The sequence below is a fragment of the Psittacula echo genome (assembly GCF_963264785.1).
Source record: "Psittacula echo genome assembly, chromosome: 4".
Taxonomy (NCBI): Eukaryota; Metazoa; Chordata; class Aves; order Psittaciformes; family Psittacidae; genus Psittacula; species Psittacula echo.
Window position 1 is genome coordinate 28849176 of NC_137738.1, and position 18313 is coordinate 28867488.

General features: G+C 37.2%; 1 protein-coding gene across 3 annotated transcripts in view; it reads left to right on the forward strand.

Annotated features, from left to right (window-relative positions):
• Nucleotides 1–18313, forward strand: part of ARID4B (AT-rich interaction domain 4B) — an 88564-nt gene that overhangs the window by 32109 nt on the left and 38142 nt on the right. For 2 of the 3 annotated variants that reach the window (XM_080615736.1, XM_080615734.1), the window contains exons 4-9: nt 3859–3924; nt 4515–4605; nt 8921–9000; nt 10728–10819; nt 13721–13859; nt 17581–17660. In XM_080615736.1, the coding sequence (XP_080471862.1) occupies nt 3859–3924; nt 4515–4605; nt 8921–9000; nt 10728–10819; nt 13721–13859; nt 17581–17660 (548 nt within the window). The remainder of the gene's footprint in view (nt 1–3858; nt 3925–4514; nt 4606–8920; nt 9001–10727; nt 10820–13720; nt 13860–17580; nt 17661–18313) is intronic. The other variant, XM_080615735.1, reaches the window with a different exon arrangement.

Genomic DNA, 18313 nt, shown 5'->3' on the forward strand with positions numbered 1-18313 from the left:
AGTAATATGATTTGTGGTTGAGATTTTTGTGTGTAAGTGCTGTAACAATATCTGTTTACATTGTCCTTCCTCCACCAGGAACATGTATTCCCTAAACTTAACAGTGACCCCTTGGCTTTTTTCTAAAAATCTTTTCAGCTCTTTCTGGCACATGCAGACTTACCAGTGTTGGTTCTTAACCAGGATTCTTATTATCAGGTGTACTTTGTTTGAAATTCTAGTACTTTGCCTGCTGCATTTATTTTCCACTTGTTGAACAGTTTCTTCTGGTCCCAATATGCTTTATGCCCTATTCTCCTAGAACTACTAGAGGAAAAGGCAAGTCAGTTAACTTCAGGACATCAGTTTCAGTTTGAAGCTTTCATTTAAGTTTTATGACTGATGCTCTATTGAGAAAGGAGGATGTCAACAAAATTTTGTCGATGTGCCTCATGTCACCCTTGTGCAAATAAAATAAACTTAATTGCATCTCCTTTTACCTGCTTGCTTCTAATGAAATGTTCTTCTGAGACTACTGTTGAGGGATACCTTCATAATAACCTTTCCATCACCAGTACAGTTTAGTAGTTTTACTCAATTTAACCCAAGTGCTATGTGTTTATCATTTCAGAAACAATAGGTATTGTATTTCACAGTTCAGCAGCCTTTCACAGGTTCTGTACCTGTTACAGAATTTTACACACTTTGTCATGGAAAGCAGTAAAACTTAAGATTTGCCTGGGCCTGTGAGAAGTGTTGAAGGCAGAGCAGATTTGACTAATGGGCAAGACTTTCGATGTTAAAGAGTGGTAATCCGTTTCATAGGATCTGTTACAGTTTTTGTTAGAGACCTATTTTAGCCAGTTTATTTTGACAATGTCTCCTAAAATAATTAGCACCATCACCAACACCCACTTGTATTTGGGCACCTTCACAGAAGTTTCAAAAGAAACTGTGTGTCTTTATTAAACAGAAACTAGTGAATCATCTTCTGTGTAGAGCTTACCAGGACTGTTTTCAGGATGGTGAAGGAAGGGGGGATTCCAGCGGAATCTCAACACGTGGATGATGTGCTGAATCATGATCTCTGTCTGAGACAAAAGGGATCCACACTGGCAAATTACCTCAAGGAGCAAAAACTGTTGGTATCAAAAATCTGCTCTAAAAGAGTCAAAGCCCCAAGGCATCCTTTAAAAAGAAAAAAAAAATTCTGGAATACACAATAACAATTTGTTTTGTTTGCTTTTCATTGTAGTGCATTGTGGTTGGCTGATGGGTTTGGATAGCGTTTCTTTTGGCTGTGAAATACATAGAATCATAGAATAGTTAGGGTTGAAAAGGCCGTTAAGATCATCTAGTTCCAACCCCCCTGCCATGGACAGGGACACCTCACACTAAACCATGTCACCCAAGGCTCTGTCCAGCCTAGCCTTGAACACCACCAAGGATGGAGCATTCACAGCTTCCCTGGACAACCCATTCCAGTGCCTCACCACCCTTACAGTAAAGAATTTCTTCCTTATATCCAGTCTAAACTTCCCCTGTTTAAGTTTTAACTCGTTACCCCTTGTCCTATCACTACAGTCCCTGATGAAGAGTCCCTCCCTAGCATCCTTACAGGCCCCCTTCAGATGCTGGAAGGGTGCTATGGGGCCTCCACGCAGCCTTCTCTTCTCCAGGCTGAACAGCCCCAACTTTCTCAGCCTGTCTTCATACGGGAGGTGCTCCAGTCCCCTGATCACCCTTGTGGCCCTCCTCTGGACTTGTTCCAACAGTTCCATGTCCTTTTTATGTTGAGGACACCAGAACTGCACACAATACTGCAAGTGAGGTCTCACGAGAGCAGAGTAGAGGGGCAGGATCACCTCCTTCGACCTGCTGGTCACGCTCCTTTTGATGCAGCCCAGGATATGGTTGGCTTTCTGGGCTGCAAGCGCACACTGAAGCCGGCTCATGTTCATTTTCTCATCGACCAACACCCCCAAGTCCTTCTCTGCAGGGCTGCTCTGAATCTCTTCTCTGCCCAACCTGTAGCTGTGCCTGGGATTGCTCCGACCCAGGTGTAGGACCTTGCACTTGGCATGTAAGAATTACAGAAAATAAATAAAACCAGATGTCTCTAAAACAGAATTGATATGATGGATATTTTATGTGAACCAGCAGTGACCACAGGTTTCAGATTACTTTGCTTCTGAACTGAACTTTTGATTTCTAGATAAGTCCCCTAAAAGAGAGGAGTAAATTTGTGTCAGGCTTCAGAAGAGTAGTATTTGCTCAGTTAATTCCTAGCCTGAATCATGTGCCCGGCTTTCAGATGGCAAAGTACGATGTTGTCTGTCAGGCGGACAGAAAGTATTTGTCATCAGTAGGTGGGATGATGCAGCTCTAAAAAGAGCATACCTTCGCAACAATATGTATTGTGGTTCTATCAGGAGATGGGCAAGATGACTATTTCTTTACATAGCACCTGGAAGGTAGTCAAGCATTTTAGTACATTTGTGTTCTAATCAGCCAGTCAAGGTAGGTGCTCCTTTGTCCTGGTTGTAGGTGCTGTGTTTGCTCTTTTCAGGGTTTACAGACTCTTTAAATGCTTCTCTTGAGGATGTTAAGTAAGCGAATATATGTTAGAGAATGCTGTTGTGCTGAAGGAAATTTTGCTGTTGCTCTGTGCTTTGAGAGGGAAACTCAAAAAAAGCGAGTTGAGTACATTTGTGAGCCAGGTCCTCAGATTTAATGTAGGATTGTTGTAGGTGAGAGTTACTGTTACACAGCTGAATCTCATGTTACATTCTTACTTATTATGAACAGTAAATAAACCTTCATATACTTACACCAAGTGAAAGTGTTGTGTTGAACATTAGAACATCATTTGTATGCGTTAATAAGATGTACATACGTTCATCAAATGTAACGCCAGAATTTTTTCTATTTCCCTGAGTGTGGAAGTTAAACTTCAAGTGGAATTGCTAGGAGGATCCTGTAACTTTCAGGGTGACCAAGTTAATTTTCCTGAAATGAATGGTGGATATCAGTAGCATCTAATACGGATAACTTAATCATAAGTTTGGGTTCCCAGACTTTTTTTTTTTTTCCTGAGCACAGCATGCATAGGATTAAATATGCAGCCAAAACCAGGGGAAAATACCTTGAAAATACTTACAGAATTTACTTATTCCAGTTTCGAAAGAATGAAGACTTAACTGTTCATCTACTTCCAGTTAACTAGCAGTGTGTAGACTAGGCTGACATTAATTTAAAGGCTCTTTGGTAATTTTTTTTAGTTGACAGCAGTGTCCCGTACCTTTTTTTTGTGTGAATTTTTCAACTGTGATTGAGGGGAAATGAGTCTTACTCAGCAAAAGCCCTCATAATATGGGGTTAGATATAGGTGCTAAAACTGTTTTATCTCAGAGCATTGAAATATGAATGTTTCTTAAAAAAATATTTCTGCTCAGAGCTTTTCAAACTTTCCTTTCTTGATGTGGTACTAGAGCAGCAGAATTCAAATCTTCCTGCTCCGGCAGGGGAATTGGACTAGATGATCTTTGGAGGTCCCTTCCAATCTCTAGCATACTGTGATACTGTGAAATCACTGAGAACTGCAGAGATCATTTTGAGCTGTTAAACATTGTTGGTAAACTGTTACTTCTTTTTAGATGTAATGATTCTTTCCTGAAAGATAAATATTTTGGAAGTTTTGATGATTAAGAAATTGTGTCCTCGTATTTCTAAAATACATGATCGAAACAGTTTTCAGCAAGTGGAACGATTATGGTGACTAACTGTAAAGTGAGAGTGAGAGAAGGGTCTACTGACATCTGCGTGTGCTTATGCTGCTCAATTGTATCAAGTGATTATTAGTTAAATTATATTTTTTAGGTAACTTTTAGACATGATTCTTCAACAGTGGAAGTGCAGGATGACCACATAAAGGGTCCTCTAAAGGTAATAAATTTGTTTTATATTTTGCTAACACTTTAAAAAGCATTCTTTTTCAGTTATTTGACATAAGTATATATGCAGTGTGGGGTGAAAGTGGAAGGTTCTATTTATTACACAGGCCAGATAGTACCATGAAGCATAGAAGGGAATGCTGCAGAGCTAGAGTTGGTATATTCTTCATGTTAACTTTTTCCTTTGTAGCTAAAGGGGATGCCAGCATACAAGCTGATGCAAGTCTGTTCTTTTTGGCCTTAAAGCTAAGAAGTTTGGCTGGCTGTGAGTTTTTTAGTCACTGTTGCTTTGGAAAACTCAGCTAGAGGATTTGATGGGCAAGCTCTTACAGAAGAGAATGACATCACTCAGATTGGTTCTTGTTCCCCACCTGCTGGCAGGAAATAATCGGCTCAGTTAGTTGGCTTATTTTAGAGGAATGAAACAAAGAAGTTTTGAGGAATACAAATATATTCAAGTGAAACTGGAAAAGCATGGTGTAGTTAATTTCTAACCTATTTCTCTGTTTGCTAAATACAAAAGTGTTAACTTTATTGCTTGTTTTAGAAGTTCTCCAGTGCTAAGTGGCTTTTGTATTTTAGGTGGGAACTGTTGTGGAAGTGAAGAATCCAGATGGAACATACCAGGAAGCAGTTATCAACAAATTAACAGATGCAAGTTGGTACACTGTAGGTAAGAGAAATGGTTATGTATTTAAATAAAACTTATGACTTAAAAATAAGCTTCTGACCTGAACATACCTTAAGCATGGTGAGAGAGATTTTTTGGAGATGCTTAGGTATTCAAAGTTTGTTTAAACCCCCCCGAAAAATAAGCTTCTTATTTTGGGGTTTTATGAGAAACTGTACCCCTCACAATATGAAATTGGGACCCCAAATAAAGACCTAGTGAATTGCTTTATAATTGGTAACTGCTTCTTAGATATTTAATATGCTATTGTTAAATATTCTGAAGCAAAATACGCTGTCATAGTTACTTAAGAAAAAAAAAAAGTGCTTTTAAAACACAGGCTGCAATACTTACTTTTCCTTGCTCTCAGGCTTCACCCTGGTGAAAAAAAAGGCATAGCTTGTTTTCTAAAAAGTCTTTTTCTGTTTGTTTTTCCTATTTTTTAACATGACATTTCAGACTTTAGATGATGCATCCACATGTCCGCAAACAAATACAGCTTTGAAAAAAATTATAATATTTTTTAAAGGCTTTACATACATAGATTTATGCTTTGATGCTGTGTACCGGTAAATCAGTCTATCTTGGAAAACTGTTCAACTGTAGAATGAAAGTATATATTCCATCTGTTAGTCTTAAGGGTACTAAGGAGATTCGTTGTTTCTTGAGAGCTACGTATTCCCTTCCTTGGGAAGGACCTCGGACATGGGAAGATGAAGACCAGGTCTTGAAAGAGCCTTAGCAAGACTTCATTTTTGAGATATTAAGGGTTGTTATATGTGAAGTGAAGTTGAACATCTAGGGAAAGACTAACTTTCCCTAATTGTAGTCCTTTTAGAAGGAAAGAGAGCTGCAAGTTTAGATAAGTCCTTCCAGAGAAGCGTTGCAGAAAATACTATCTGTTTTCTTGTTGGAGAAGTAGAATGTAAAAGTAAAGGAGAGACCAAGTTAGGATCATGTGAAACATGAGGTATAAAGACAGGAATTAACAATATAGATAGTGTTTTTGTAATTAACATAGGAGTGGATCAGATGTGAGAGCTTTCAAGAACAAAATGGTGTGGTTGGTGTTAGAACTGTTGTATATGTTTGTCCTTCTAGGAAAGCATGAGGTTAGCAGTTCAGCAGGAAGAATACGATAGGAGTCTATGTAGATAAAATTTTGTAGGTAGGTGTCATGGAGTTGCAGTTTGTAAATCAAAGTAGATGTCTGTCAAAAATCCTGAACTAGAGAAAATAAGAAGAGATGTAAGAGTTGAGACCAGAAACCATGTTTTATAGATAAAAGTAGACAAAAGCATATTGACCTTGCAGAGTAAGTGGCACAGCTGCTGGCTGTATAAAGCACTTTGAAAGAGAAGTGACTCTAGCAGTGGCTAATTAGAATAATCTTTGTCAGGAGAGTAAGTGGCATGAGACTGAAATTATCTTTACAGACAGTGATGACTTTGCAGATCTAAGTGAAAGTCGTACTTCAAGGGGTAGTTGCCATTTACCAGATTTCAGAATTAGCACACATCTTAACCAGCAGTTACCTAATGTTGTCCTAGCACTAGTTGAGAAGTACTTGCATTGTTAATGATTTTGTGAATAAAATTACTGTGATTTGATCAAAAACTTTGTGATTTGATCAAAAACTTTGTGAAGGGACAGATCTGAAATAGGGCCTTTCCAGAAGTGCTTACTTAAGACTGTTTATGCCACTGCAGCAGTAACATGTAGCATTTAAAGGAATAATTATTTAGGACTGCATGAGAACTCTTCTAACACTAAAGTATGGGCAAGGTTGCTTCAAGAGCACCTTTGTCTGTCTTATGTTCATAAGATGTTGTCTGAATAGGAATTATACGTCAGTTTGTCTACATGTCTTTTTTGGTGCTGCTTTTCTACCAAAGGAGTATAGGAACTAGATTAAATAATTAAATAAATAAACAGCCAAACCCACAAAGAGCCCCCAACTGTTATATATAGCCTTTTTAAATTAGTATGACACGGTTATGTAAATACATGAAGCGCCCTTAGTTTAGTTGTCAAAACTCAAAAAGTTCAAGGTACTCCTGTCCTGGTAGCCAAATACTGTTTTGTCATTCATATAAACATGTCTTTAGAAAGTTTAAGTGATACTTCTAACATTTAACTCTGTTTATTGTGAGGGAAGAAAAAAATTGTAAGATTATTTGCTTTACTAAAAATTCAGAATTGTGCATTTTCAAAGTAATCTTACCTCCTTCTGGAGTATTCTGTCATTACATTGCTTTTTCTCAGAATTCAAAGTGGTTTTATTTGCATTCAGTTGCCTTTTTTTGTTTGTTTGTTTTTTCCTTTTTTTTCTTTTTTTTTCCCTTGCAGTCTCAGAGTAGGTGTTCTTAAACGTATCACACTCCTGTATGTCTGCTCAGCAGACTGTTTTGAGGATGTTCCATTAGATTAGAATGTCATCACAGCAGTGTGTGCTATGGTGGCCACACAAGTCTTTCAGGAAGGTGAAGCTTTTCTTTTGAATGGATTCATGTAACAGACCAAGATTAAGAATGCCTCTTGCAGGGAAGAGGCCACAAGCAGATTACCATAAGGGTACATAATGCGGCTACCTACCTAGCTCTGAATGGATTTACCTCTGTTGTAGTCAGCTTATCCCTTGAAGTGGGTAGATTTATGGTTTGTTTTTTTTTTACTTTCTCATTATGTAAGGAGACTGTTATGTTAATTAACACAAACTGAATTAGGAACCTGCTGCCTTCTTCTCCACTTAACAAAGGGAGAAGCTTAATTATGTGCTGGCTGTTTGAGATGCAGCTCCAAATCTATGTGTTTTCTTGTGCAGTTCTTACCCTTGATACTTTTCAACAAATTTTGGAAGTGACAGATGCGCATCCATAATATTTTATCACTAAACAGTACTCAACGATTACTGTAGTGTAATTACTGTACACAGACTAGGGAATGGCAGTCACAAGGGGGAATTCTGTTCATCAGCAGTACGGACTTTTAGATAGGCATGAGAAAAAATCAGAACTAGGCAGAAGTTACTTTTGTATCAAATAAACACTGTTCAAGAATTTTGATGTTCCTTGTTATTTTTTGTGTATTTTTATTTGAATTAGTAAATATTGAAAATAGAGTATAGCACCCACTATCTGAAAGCCAGACATGGCTGAAAATTAATTTCTGTGGTCTTGCCAGGCATCTTTTGCTAGTTGACAGCCATTCAATTCTCCTAATGCTGTTATTTTGACTCTTATTTGTGGAAGTGTTTATATATTTTTAGTTTCCTACCACATAATTGAATTCTAATGAGACTGAAAGAGTCAGGCTTGGCATTACTTTGATGGACAGAAGAGAAGATTTGAGTGAAGGTGAAAGAGACATGTTAAGAAATTGCTGAAATATTTTTGTAGTATTTTGATCTAATCTTGGGGTTGGGTGCCCAGAAAAGTGTTTAAGGTCATGGGAACAAGAATATAATTACCACTGGTGGGGAGAAGAAGCCGGTTCTTGTCCCACTGGACAGTGTAAGCATAGCCTGAGAGTCAAAATTTGCCATGAAGTTTTTATCCATGAAGTACCTGTAGGAGACTTGACAAAACCTTACCTTATATATGATCAGTTTACCAGCTTCTGAAGATTCCACCTTGAATGTGAGCAGTACCTTTCAGGATGCGAAAAAATTAAGTATGTAGCTGGGGACAGATGTGTTATGAACTTGTTTCCAGTTGATCTGGGGATAGCAGAGGTGGCAGAAAATCAAGAAACCAGGAGCTCCACAGTTCTCTCACTACAGCTGTTTTTGATGATTGCACTTTGACAATTGTCATCTTCCTTGGGCTGATGTCACTGTTGTTTTGTAGTCAGTAGAGAAAGAGTCGGTTGTTGAGTCAGAGAAAGATGTTGAACTTCATACAACATTTAACTATAGCTTTTCCTCACACAGTAAGCACAGCTTGGATTTGACTATTGTAGGAGTTCTGGTAACGTGATGAAATTCTGTAAAAATTGAAAATGTTTGAGCAATATTTCTTTGATTCTAGCTTGTGTTGATCTTTAGGGTTTGTCCTAATCAATGAATTGTCTGCTCAACTACCGATTACTTTAGATTGCATTTAACATATGTGGGTGTGGAGTAGCTACAGTGAGACAGCAGCCTGTGTATGTCGTTGATCTTTACGAATGCTTTACTGAATATGCAGCAGTATCCAGGTGCACAGCTTTGTTTTAAGGACTGGCTACAGGAATATATATCTCATCTGTCTGACATCTGATCAATCACTTATTTAAAAAAAATCATTTTTTCCTTGCCTCACGTCTTACCTGGCGACAGTATTTGATGATGGTGATGAGAAGACTCTTAGACGCTCTTCCCTGTGTCTAAAAGGAGAAAGACATTTTGCTGAAAGCGAGGTAATTAAAGAATTTTTATATGACATTTTTTTATTTAGAAAAAAATTAAAGTGATATTTTTAGTACCTCAGTCTTCGGTATGTTATGTACATCCAAGCCGCTAAAAATGGGGGTTACATAAAATATAGTCTGTGGGGTCTGGCTACTTTGCTTTGTGTATAAAAATATCCAAGTATTCATTGGGGGGAAAAAAAAAAAAAGATCGTACATGAAAAAATTAACATATATATTTGGACATAAGTTCTGCTGGATTTTAGGTAAATGATCAAGCCTGATCTGTAACAGCTGATAAACTTGATAGTTCAGTCCTTCCTTTTCTTTTAAAAGGCAAATTATAAGTTACTGTTACCTGTTAATTTGAAGAGAGTTACCAGTATTTTGAAGCTGGTTCATTTTCTTAAAGGTGACTTGCTTACTAAAGTATGCAGGCAACTGTAGCAAATTTCAGATAGTTGAGATTTCACAATGAGGGTTTATTCCTACTTATTATGTAAGACAGTCTGGACTGATGGGCAGGTTTATGTAATCATGTAAGCTTATTGGAAAGCTACTGAAGATTGGGATATATTTTTTTCTCTACATAAATATGCTTTAGTATCTTTATTTAGTTTCTTATATAGTATCTTATATTATACTTATAGTATGTATATTATACTTATATTATACTTATAGTATCTTATATTTAGTTTCTGCTTTAGCTTCATCTCTGACTTTTGAAGTGTGTGGGATCTTGTAGTATGTCCACCGCCCTCGGAAGTAATCATGCATTTACTTTAAGACTTAAAAGCCATTTTTATTGTCTCTATGTCCAGTTCTGTCTGGCACAGAATACTTTTGAGATTCTTGTTGGCGTTTCATGTTTAAAAATTAATACACGACTCAGAAGTGTAATTTAGAGTCCGCTCTTTACTTCAGAAGGCTTTATGCCTTCTTTCAAAGAAAAAGTGTAAGTGGCTACACAAGAAACCTGTCGGTACAGGAGCCTTCATATTTGGAATCATTTAAACAAATAGCAGCAGTCTTAGGGAAAGTAGGTGCTGCATGTCCATGGAGTCCTTCTGTTGATGCTTTAGCATTCTTCCTGAACACAGAAAGTCCTTTCTTTCTCTCCCTCTCTTTTTGTTTTGATGTTTATGTGGCATCAGTTAGCACTTTCTCAATTATCAATATAGCAACCTCCTCAAAATTGTTTTAGAATCATTCTCTCCCATATCAAATTATGAATTACTAACAAAAATACAATTAACTTGTCATGTTTGTTGCTACTGAGTTATTTAGCAGTCTCATTACATAGGAGATCTTGCTCATTTATAAGTAGATGATGGGGTTTTTAGTCTGATGATAGGACAAGCAAAGAACTGATCCTGTAGAGATGGAGTATTCCAGGTCAGTAAAGTACCTGATAACCTGACACTTAATTCTGTCTTTGAATAGTTGAAAGGCAGGACTTCTGAGAAGAACTGTCTGTGTGTTGGAAAAGTTAATTATGTGGAGGTGGGGAGAAAACGTTGAACCACCACACCCTCTCCCCCAAAAAACCCCAGCAAAACAACCCCACTATATTTTTAAAAATTAATGGTGCTGTCTATGCCGTACTTACGTATTTCTTTTATAATTCTGTTTTGACAACAATTATTTTAACAAGATAATACAAATTCATGGTTCGGAGAATGGCGTATACCAGGCTTTTTATATGTGTATGTATATGTGTTTTTTCGTTTCAACAGACATTAGATCAGCTTCCACTGACAAATCCTGAACACTTTGGGACTCCTGTTATAGGGAAGAAAACAAACAGAGGAAGGAGATCCAATCATATGTAAGTTTAACATCTTTATATCTGTGCTGTATGTTTTCAGTTCTGAAGCTTTCAGTGTGTGTAGCTACGTTCAGGTTTCTCTTATTCAAAAAACATGAAAGGTATTGATTAGCATTCAGACTGAAAGTCAATTTTGTTTGTATTGTTGCGTGCAAAAGTTACAAGTCTTAATGTAATCAGGTTTTAAAATAGTGCCAGGTATAGGCAAGGTGGGTTTTTGTTCGCGATTTTGTTATTTAAGTAAAAAACCAAAGTTGGATATCAAGTGAAATTACATTGTTAAGCTAAATTCAGAAGCTTCCCTGTAGTAGAATATTAGTATTATAAATGCTTTGGACTCAAACTAAAACCATTACAATGCAGTCTATGTCCAGCTAATTTGAAGTCTTTGTAGGAGGTACTAGAATCCTCATATAGACCTTTGGTTTCTCATTTCAAGGTCTCTGAAGGTCTCACCTATTTCTCTTAGAAATTAGACTATTTCTGTAGTCCTTGCCTTATTTCTCTTAGTCCTTGCCTATTTCTCTTAGAAATAGGTGAACAGTAGTAGGGTTTGCAGCAAAGCTTATTGATAGAAAAACAGAGTTCAAGAGCAGTGACTTGATTTCCTAGGCGCTACAATTCTTGGTAGTTGTGATCTTGGAAAAAAACCCCAGTGATAAATACTCCACTGACTGTTTCTCTTTGTTGTTTGTGGGTGGGTGGGTGGTTGTGGTTTGGTGAGGTGGGGGTTGTTTGTTTTTAAAGTTCTGAGGTGGTAGTGGCTGGGGTGACAGGGAAGTTCTCATGCTTCCTTTCATGCTCTATCATTTCAGTTGTTTGAAATAAATATAGCCCCCTAGATGTAGCGGTATTAGAAATTTACTCAGTTATTGATTCACTAATTTGTGATGTATTAAGGAAGTAGATGGAAAAAAGCTAGCATATAGCACAGAGAATGTGACTACAGCATCCTTGATGTCAAGTTGTCTTCTCTTGTACAGGTCATTATTATGGCAGGAACAATACATTTATGATTAATATTGACTGAATTGAGTAAAAAGACAAATTGCAGAGATATTGGTGTGAGCTAGGTTTAAGTCTCTCTAAAATAGTCCTGGCTTTTTCTCTAGTCCTTGCCTTACTTCTCTTCCAACAAGAGTTTCTCAAAGCCCAGGGCTTCATACAGTATTTTAAAGAAATCACTACTTTAAAAAAGGATGTTAATGGGGAAAAAAAACAACCCAATGCTTTATGAGCACTGCAAATGATAACACAAAATTAAGGTGGGGAAAATAAAACTCACCTAATACTGTAAATCAGTGTTCTTCTTTTACACCAATGCTAATTGTGAGTCTTCTGTTAATACTGAACTTCGTGCACAGAACTAGTTATGTGAAAAATGGAAAATAGCTTTTAAAACTCTGCTTGTTGTGGTTACTGAACACACTATGTATTTCCAGTGTTTTTTTCAAAGTAATTAGTAACAAAAGAGGGTGGGCACCAGGAGTTCTGAGTGTTGGTTTGGTTTGGTTTTGGTGGTAGTTTGTTTTTTGTTTGTGTTTTGTTTGGGCTTTATTATTATTATTATTGTTATTGTTTTTATTATTGTTTTGGTATTTTTAATTAGTTGTAGGCAACTATAGTTGGAATATTTTTGTACATTTAGACTCCCAGTACGGTTAAACCCAGGTGCCACTTTGTACTGGGACAGTCAAGACAATGAACCAGAACCGTTTTTAATCAAAATGTCTTTACACCTTTGCCCATCTGCTTACATTCCAACACTTCATTCAATGTGAAATTGAAATGGGCATTAAAATGCTTCACTGCACATCTTTAAAGAACTATTTCAGGATAGACTGCTAATCTCTTTGCTGTTTATCTTCATAGCTGATGTTTCTTCTTCAGAGATTTGTCCTCTCTCAAAATAGCTTTTTATTCTGTATGGCTGTTAAGAGTACAAGCATAGATTAAGAAGAAAACCAAAACAGTTTAGCTAATGTTGATGCAAAACTACAACTGCAGCCATATTTTTGAACAGTGCTTCACTAAGGCGCAATTCTAGTTTTGAATGTCCTGACAGTGCATTTCTATTCCTTCATGTGGATGTACAGTGGTGTCTTGTTTGGGGTTTTTTTTTGCATGTATTACATGCGGAAGTCCATTTCTGAGTTTGTAATGTTTGAGTTACTGTAATATCCATATAAATACTTCAGTTCGATTTTATCCTCAAATACTTAACAGGCAATTGTAGTGTCCTGGGTTCAGCAGTAGCAGTCATTTTTCTCCTTCTTAGTAGCTGGTGCAGTCCTGTGTTTTTGACTTTTGGCCTGGGAACAGCGCTGATAACACCGATGTTTTTAGTTACTGCTCAAATATTTAGTCTGACCAAGGACTTTCTGAGTCTCATGCTCTGCCAGGGAGGAGGGGAAGCTGGGAGGAAGCAGGGACAGGACACCTGACCCAAACTAGCCAAAGAGGTATTCCATACCACAGCACATCATGCCTAGGATGTAAACTGAGAGTTACCCGGAAGGGCTAGATCACTGCTCGGTCGGGCTGGGTATTATCGGTCGGCAGGTGATGAGCGATTGTATTCTCTTCCCTTGTTATTTCCCTTATCATTATTATTATTGGTGGTAGCAGCAGTGGTTTGTGTTACACCTTAGTTACTGGGCTGTTCTTATCTCAACCCGTGGGAATTAAATTCTTTCAGTCCTCTTCACCATCCCTTCGGGAGTGGGGGAAGGAAAGGAGGGGAAGTGAGAGAGCAACTGCGTGATTTACGGCTGAGCTTAAACCATGACATCAAGTCACTATTATTTATGCCTGTACTTTAGAAGCACAGCTTTGGGTCTCCAGTAATTACAATAGGCAGGTTTTGAATAGTTGAGTTTTAAGTCTTTTTCTGTTGTTTAGTCCTGAAGAAGAATCTTCATCCTCTTCCAGCGATGAAGATGAAGATGATAGGAAACAAAGTGATGAGTTACTGGGAAAAGTTGTGTGTGTGGACTGCTTCAGTGTGGATAAAAAGAAAGCTCTGTGGTTTCCAGCCTTGGTAAGAGTTTCATCTTTATTTTAATTTTGTAAAGTTTCATTAGTTTTCTAGAGATCAAAGAAAAGTGGTTTTGTTTTGTTTTGCTTTGTTTTTTTCTTCTTGGTGGATTAAACTATATTCTTGTTAGAACATACTGTGTTTCTTCAAATTGGATCATATCATAATAGTTAAAGGAAATACTGTATTTGTAAATAGTTTGTTTACAACAAATGATTGCTAACATGGCTTTAGTTTATCCAAACAGACAAAGCTTGTTGACCTAATTTCAGCTCAACAGTATGTCAAGTACTATTGAACTAAACTTTCAGGGCTTTTTTCCTCAGCTATTGCATGTAATTTTTCTAAACTACCAAGTTTTATCAAGAAAGAAAATAATAAAGTAGTACAAAAGAGAGGGGAGTTTCAGTGATTACATAGATGCTATTTTTCTAGGTTCAATATAAACACAGTTGATAATAAAATCTTTCTTATTTTTTCTTTGTTGCCATGGTAGGTAGTAGAGAATTGCCAATAGATTTCCTTTAAAAGTCCATTGTAGTCTTTCAGTACAAATGTTTTCTATCTTCCTTTATTCAGGCTTAAAGGCACTTAAAAATAAACTTCTAATAAAATATTACTGCTAGTGTAAGGATTGAACATAGACTGACTTGTATCTTTGAAAATTATTTCCGTATGTGATACCTTCTAGTACCATACTTTTTAATTTTTATTTTATTATTCATTATAAATATTTGAATAATTTCTCCCTGGCAGTGAAAGCTTAAAATGTTTATCAAATTTCAGCAAGACTTGTGCTCTGCTTTTTCGAAAGATGCTGTACATTTAACGCTGTACTGCCATACAGTAACATTTAACTGTTCTTAGTGTTTGCAATATCTCTCAGTTGCTTCTTTGTACGTGTCACCTGCTGTGTATTGTAATGGAGTCCAGAGGCTTTCCAGCAGGACTTCTTTTGGAGAAGTTGATGGAAGAGAATGAGTCACTGAAGTCTTTTTCACAGGGGAGAGGGCAGAATATACAGCAAGGCGATACCATGTTATGGACAGATAGCTTTAAGAGAGGTTTGCAGTAATAAGACGAAAAAATCGAGTTGTTTCTTTGCTGAAAGCTGTCATCAAGATTGATGCATTGTCGCCTACCTTATAGTTGCACTCTGAGGAGCAGTCAGTTAGACTGGCTTGAGCTGTTTTATGTCACACCGATGAGTTAGCCCCTCTGGTCATGCACATGACAGACAGCCGTTTCCATGGTAGCCGCTGTGGTAGGTATTGGGCTTGCATGTAACTAGTGTAGGACTAGTCAGGATAGCTGTTTGTCAGACCTGAAAGATTAACTGAATTGTTGCTTATGCTCCCAAGGTATACTAAAGATACACACTGGAATTCTTTGGCTTTCATTTGGAGATTGGAATAGCTCATAATACCTTTGTGGAAAGCTTCCTGCAGTGACCGAGGAGCAGTAGTAGAATGAAGTTTGAGGGTAGAGCTTGTTGACTCTGAAATAGCTTATCCTAGATTAACTGTTATTTTAATAATCAGGTTTATGGTTCTGTAAACAAACATCATATTGCATTTAACCTGAAAGGTTGTGCCAAAGAATAGATTTTGTGCTGTGAATAGCTGCTGCTTTTCCTCCCCCTTTTTCCTCTCCACAGTTTTTTCTTTTAAATCCCCTCCACTGTAGCTGTGCCCATCCATTCCTTTATCTTGTAAGCAGGTTACAACAAAGTAATTTCATCTTATTACTGATAAATTTTGCTTTAACTTTGTATCATGCTAATTGTAATTATGTGAATAATCAAATGAAAATTCAGCTTTAATATGCTGAAGAATATGTATCCCATAATTACTTTGTTATTGATGATATTGTGTACAGGTAAGCTTTGTGTTTGGGCACAGAGGACATTGTGCAAGTTTATTATGGGAAAAGAAGTTCAGGGATTAGTCTAAATGTTTACAGCAAATAACAGCTAAGATTAGTAGTAGAAATAGATTACTTTGGATATCAGTCCTATAGCCAGATGGGCTGTCATTTAGAAAAGTAAAACTTTAGGGGTCTGAATTTGTTAAAAATTATTCTTAGGACTTGGTGAGTGACTACATTGTTTTATTCCTGCATGCATGGGGGCTTTTCTTCGGTTTGTGGTTCTGGGGGGAGGGTGGAAAGGGGAGAAATAGGGTTGAGAGCAATGATGTAATTGTAAGAAGGCCTGGCAGTTAGTTGCTCCTTATGTCAAAGTATGATTTAGTCTGCCTTATATCATTGTTAGTTTTAATGTGTAGTTAAAAGCTTTTGGAAGATGCATTGAGGAAACCTGATTGTGGCATTTTAGAAAACTGAGTTTACATAGGATCATCTCTCTCCTTCTTCTGTGACTCCTGTGGAGTTTGTTTTGCAAGGAAATTGAGAAAACCTGATTCAGGCAAAATTGAGGTGATGCTGCTTGATACATAGGCACAAGATGAGGTTGTGGTGAGCTGTTTTCCAGCCTCTGGAAGGATTTCTGACTACTGAGATCTTGATGCTTCTAGAAAACTGATAGCTAAGGCCATAAGGGCCTTTCGCAGTCTTTAGAAAGCACCTGTTTCAGATGTGGAATGATAATCACAGTCTTTTTACCTTGATACTAAAACACTGTTGCAAACTGTATCTCAAACTGCATTTCAGTTAGTAAGTTGTAGTATTGTAAAGTAATTTCTTTGGAGACCGTAGAATGCATTGAATTTGGAGGCTTAGGCTGTTAAGTTTTATTTTTCTTGGGAAGAATGTTTAGCCTGTGCTCTGTGATACACAACTCTGTTTCCAAATCAGCTGGTGCTTCTGACTTCACCTTCTAAAATGCTATATGGCTGGTGACCTTTGTAAGGAGGGGGAAGAAAAATTGTCATGCAATATTTGTGGTAAAAAAATAGGAACAAAAGGAGTTGGTATGAGAGAGAAGTAGTATTTACCAGGGCTAAGTTAGTGCTGCTGGTCATTTACTGCTCCTTAGGGTTTCAAAGTGGTCAGATTTTTCTAGTTTTAAGGGAATATGTTTTGAGAGAAGAAAGAGGATGGAGAAGGTTGTTTTTCTGTTCTGTAACTCTGGGATTTTGAGATGTGTTATTAAATTCCTGAAGATTTTTAATTAAGGACTTGTGTACTGGTTTAACAAAACTTTAATAGCTTTTAAAATTGTAACAGGTAACTAGTCTGTTGTCTCATTGCTAGACTTGATTAGTCTACTTCTTGAATTAAAGAATATAGCATACTACTTGAGGCAGCCTTATAGGTAGATAACTCATGAATCCTCCATTGTAAAATTGCATTTGATAAATCCTGTATGGCCTTGGTTTTGAAACTGCGTGATTACATACTTGCAGTTTCTGGAAGTTTTTCAGAAGAGGTCTCAGGTGGCAGCACTTGGTGGAATTTCTGTCCTTTTAGGATAAGGAGTTGAATAACTTGTAGTGGCGTGACAGGTACTTAACTTTTGTCAGAATGCTGTTCTTACTTATGTCTTTGGCAGCAGCTGTCAGTTCCCTCCAGGAAGTGAGCATGAACTCATCTATTCTGTAATTAAACGAGATTATCTCTTTGTTTTGAGGGATGTCAATTGTCCTCATCTCAGTGCTGCTAAAGAGAAATGAGTCCAAAAACTTTCTGACAAGTGTTGGATATACTATTACTCTTTTTTCCCCTTTTTCTCTCTATAAACTTTGCATTTGTAATATCTTTGCAGGTGGTTTGTCCAGATTGTAGTGATGATATTGCAGTGAAAAAAGACAATATTCTCGTTCGTTCTTTCAAGGATGGCAAATTGTGAGTAGGACTGCAGACACTGATAATTGAATGAAATCTATACCAGCCAAATGAATGTAGTATGAGATATGTTTGGGTAAAGCATTAATGACATCAGTAAGCTCACTAAGTTTCTGCCAAGATTTTTCTAATGTTTAGAAAACTGTTAGCAGCCTACATTGTGGTGAACTTTGTCATTGTTAATAGTGGGATGCATAAATCCATCTGTCTTCATTTTAATTTCATTGCCTCAATGGTGACAAAAAAAGCAGTATTTTGTGACTTTGAGAATGACCTGAAACTCTTTCCTGCTCTGTTTGGAATTGAGCACTGCTTTTCAGAGATGTGGCCATAATCTTATCCAGCTACAGAAAGTGGTGGGTGGGGTGTGTGCATGAGTGCACGTACACCACATGCGCACAGAGAAACTCTTTCTTTTTTTGAGGTAGTAAAGCATATATTTTTCTCAGACTAGACTAGAACTCCATATTGTCTTGTTCTTTGAAAAGAGCTGTAACACTACTCAAAGTAGGAAAGAAGATAGAGAAACCTGGAAAACCCAACTCTATCTTATTTGTAATAGAATAAGAAACTTTGTGTTCTTAAACTCATGTTGGTCACGGCGGGGGGTTGACGGATGACAATAGAGTTATTTATCCTAGCATTTGGGTTTT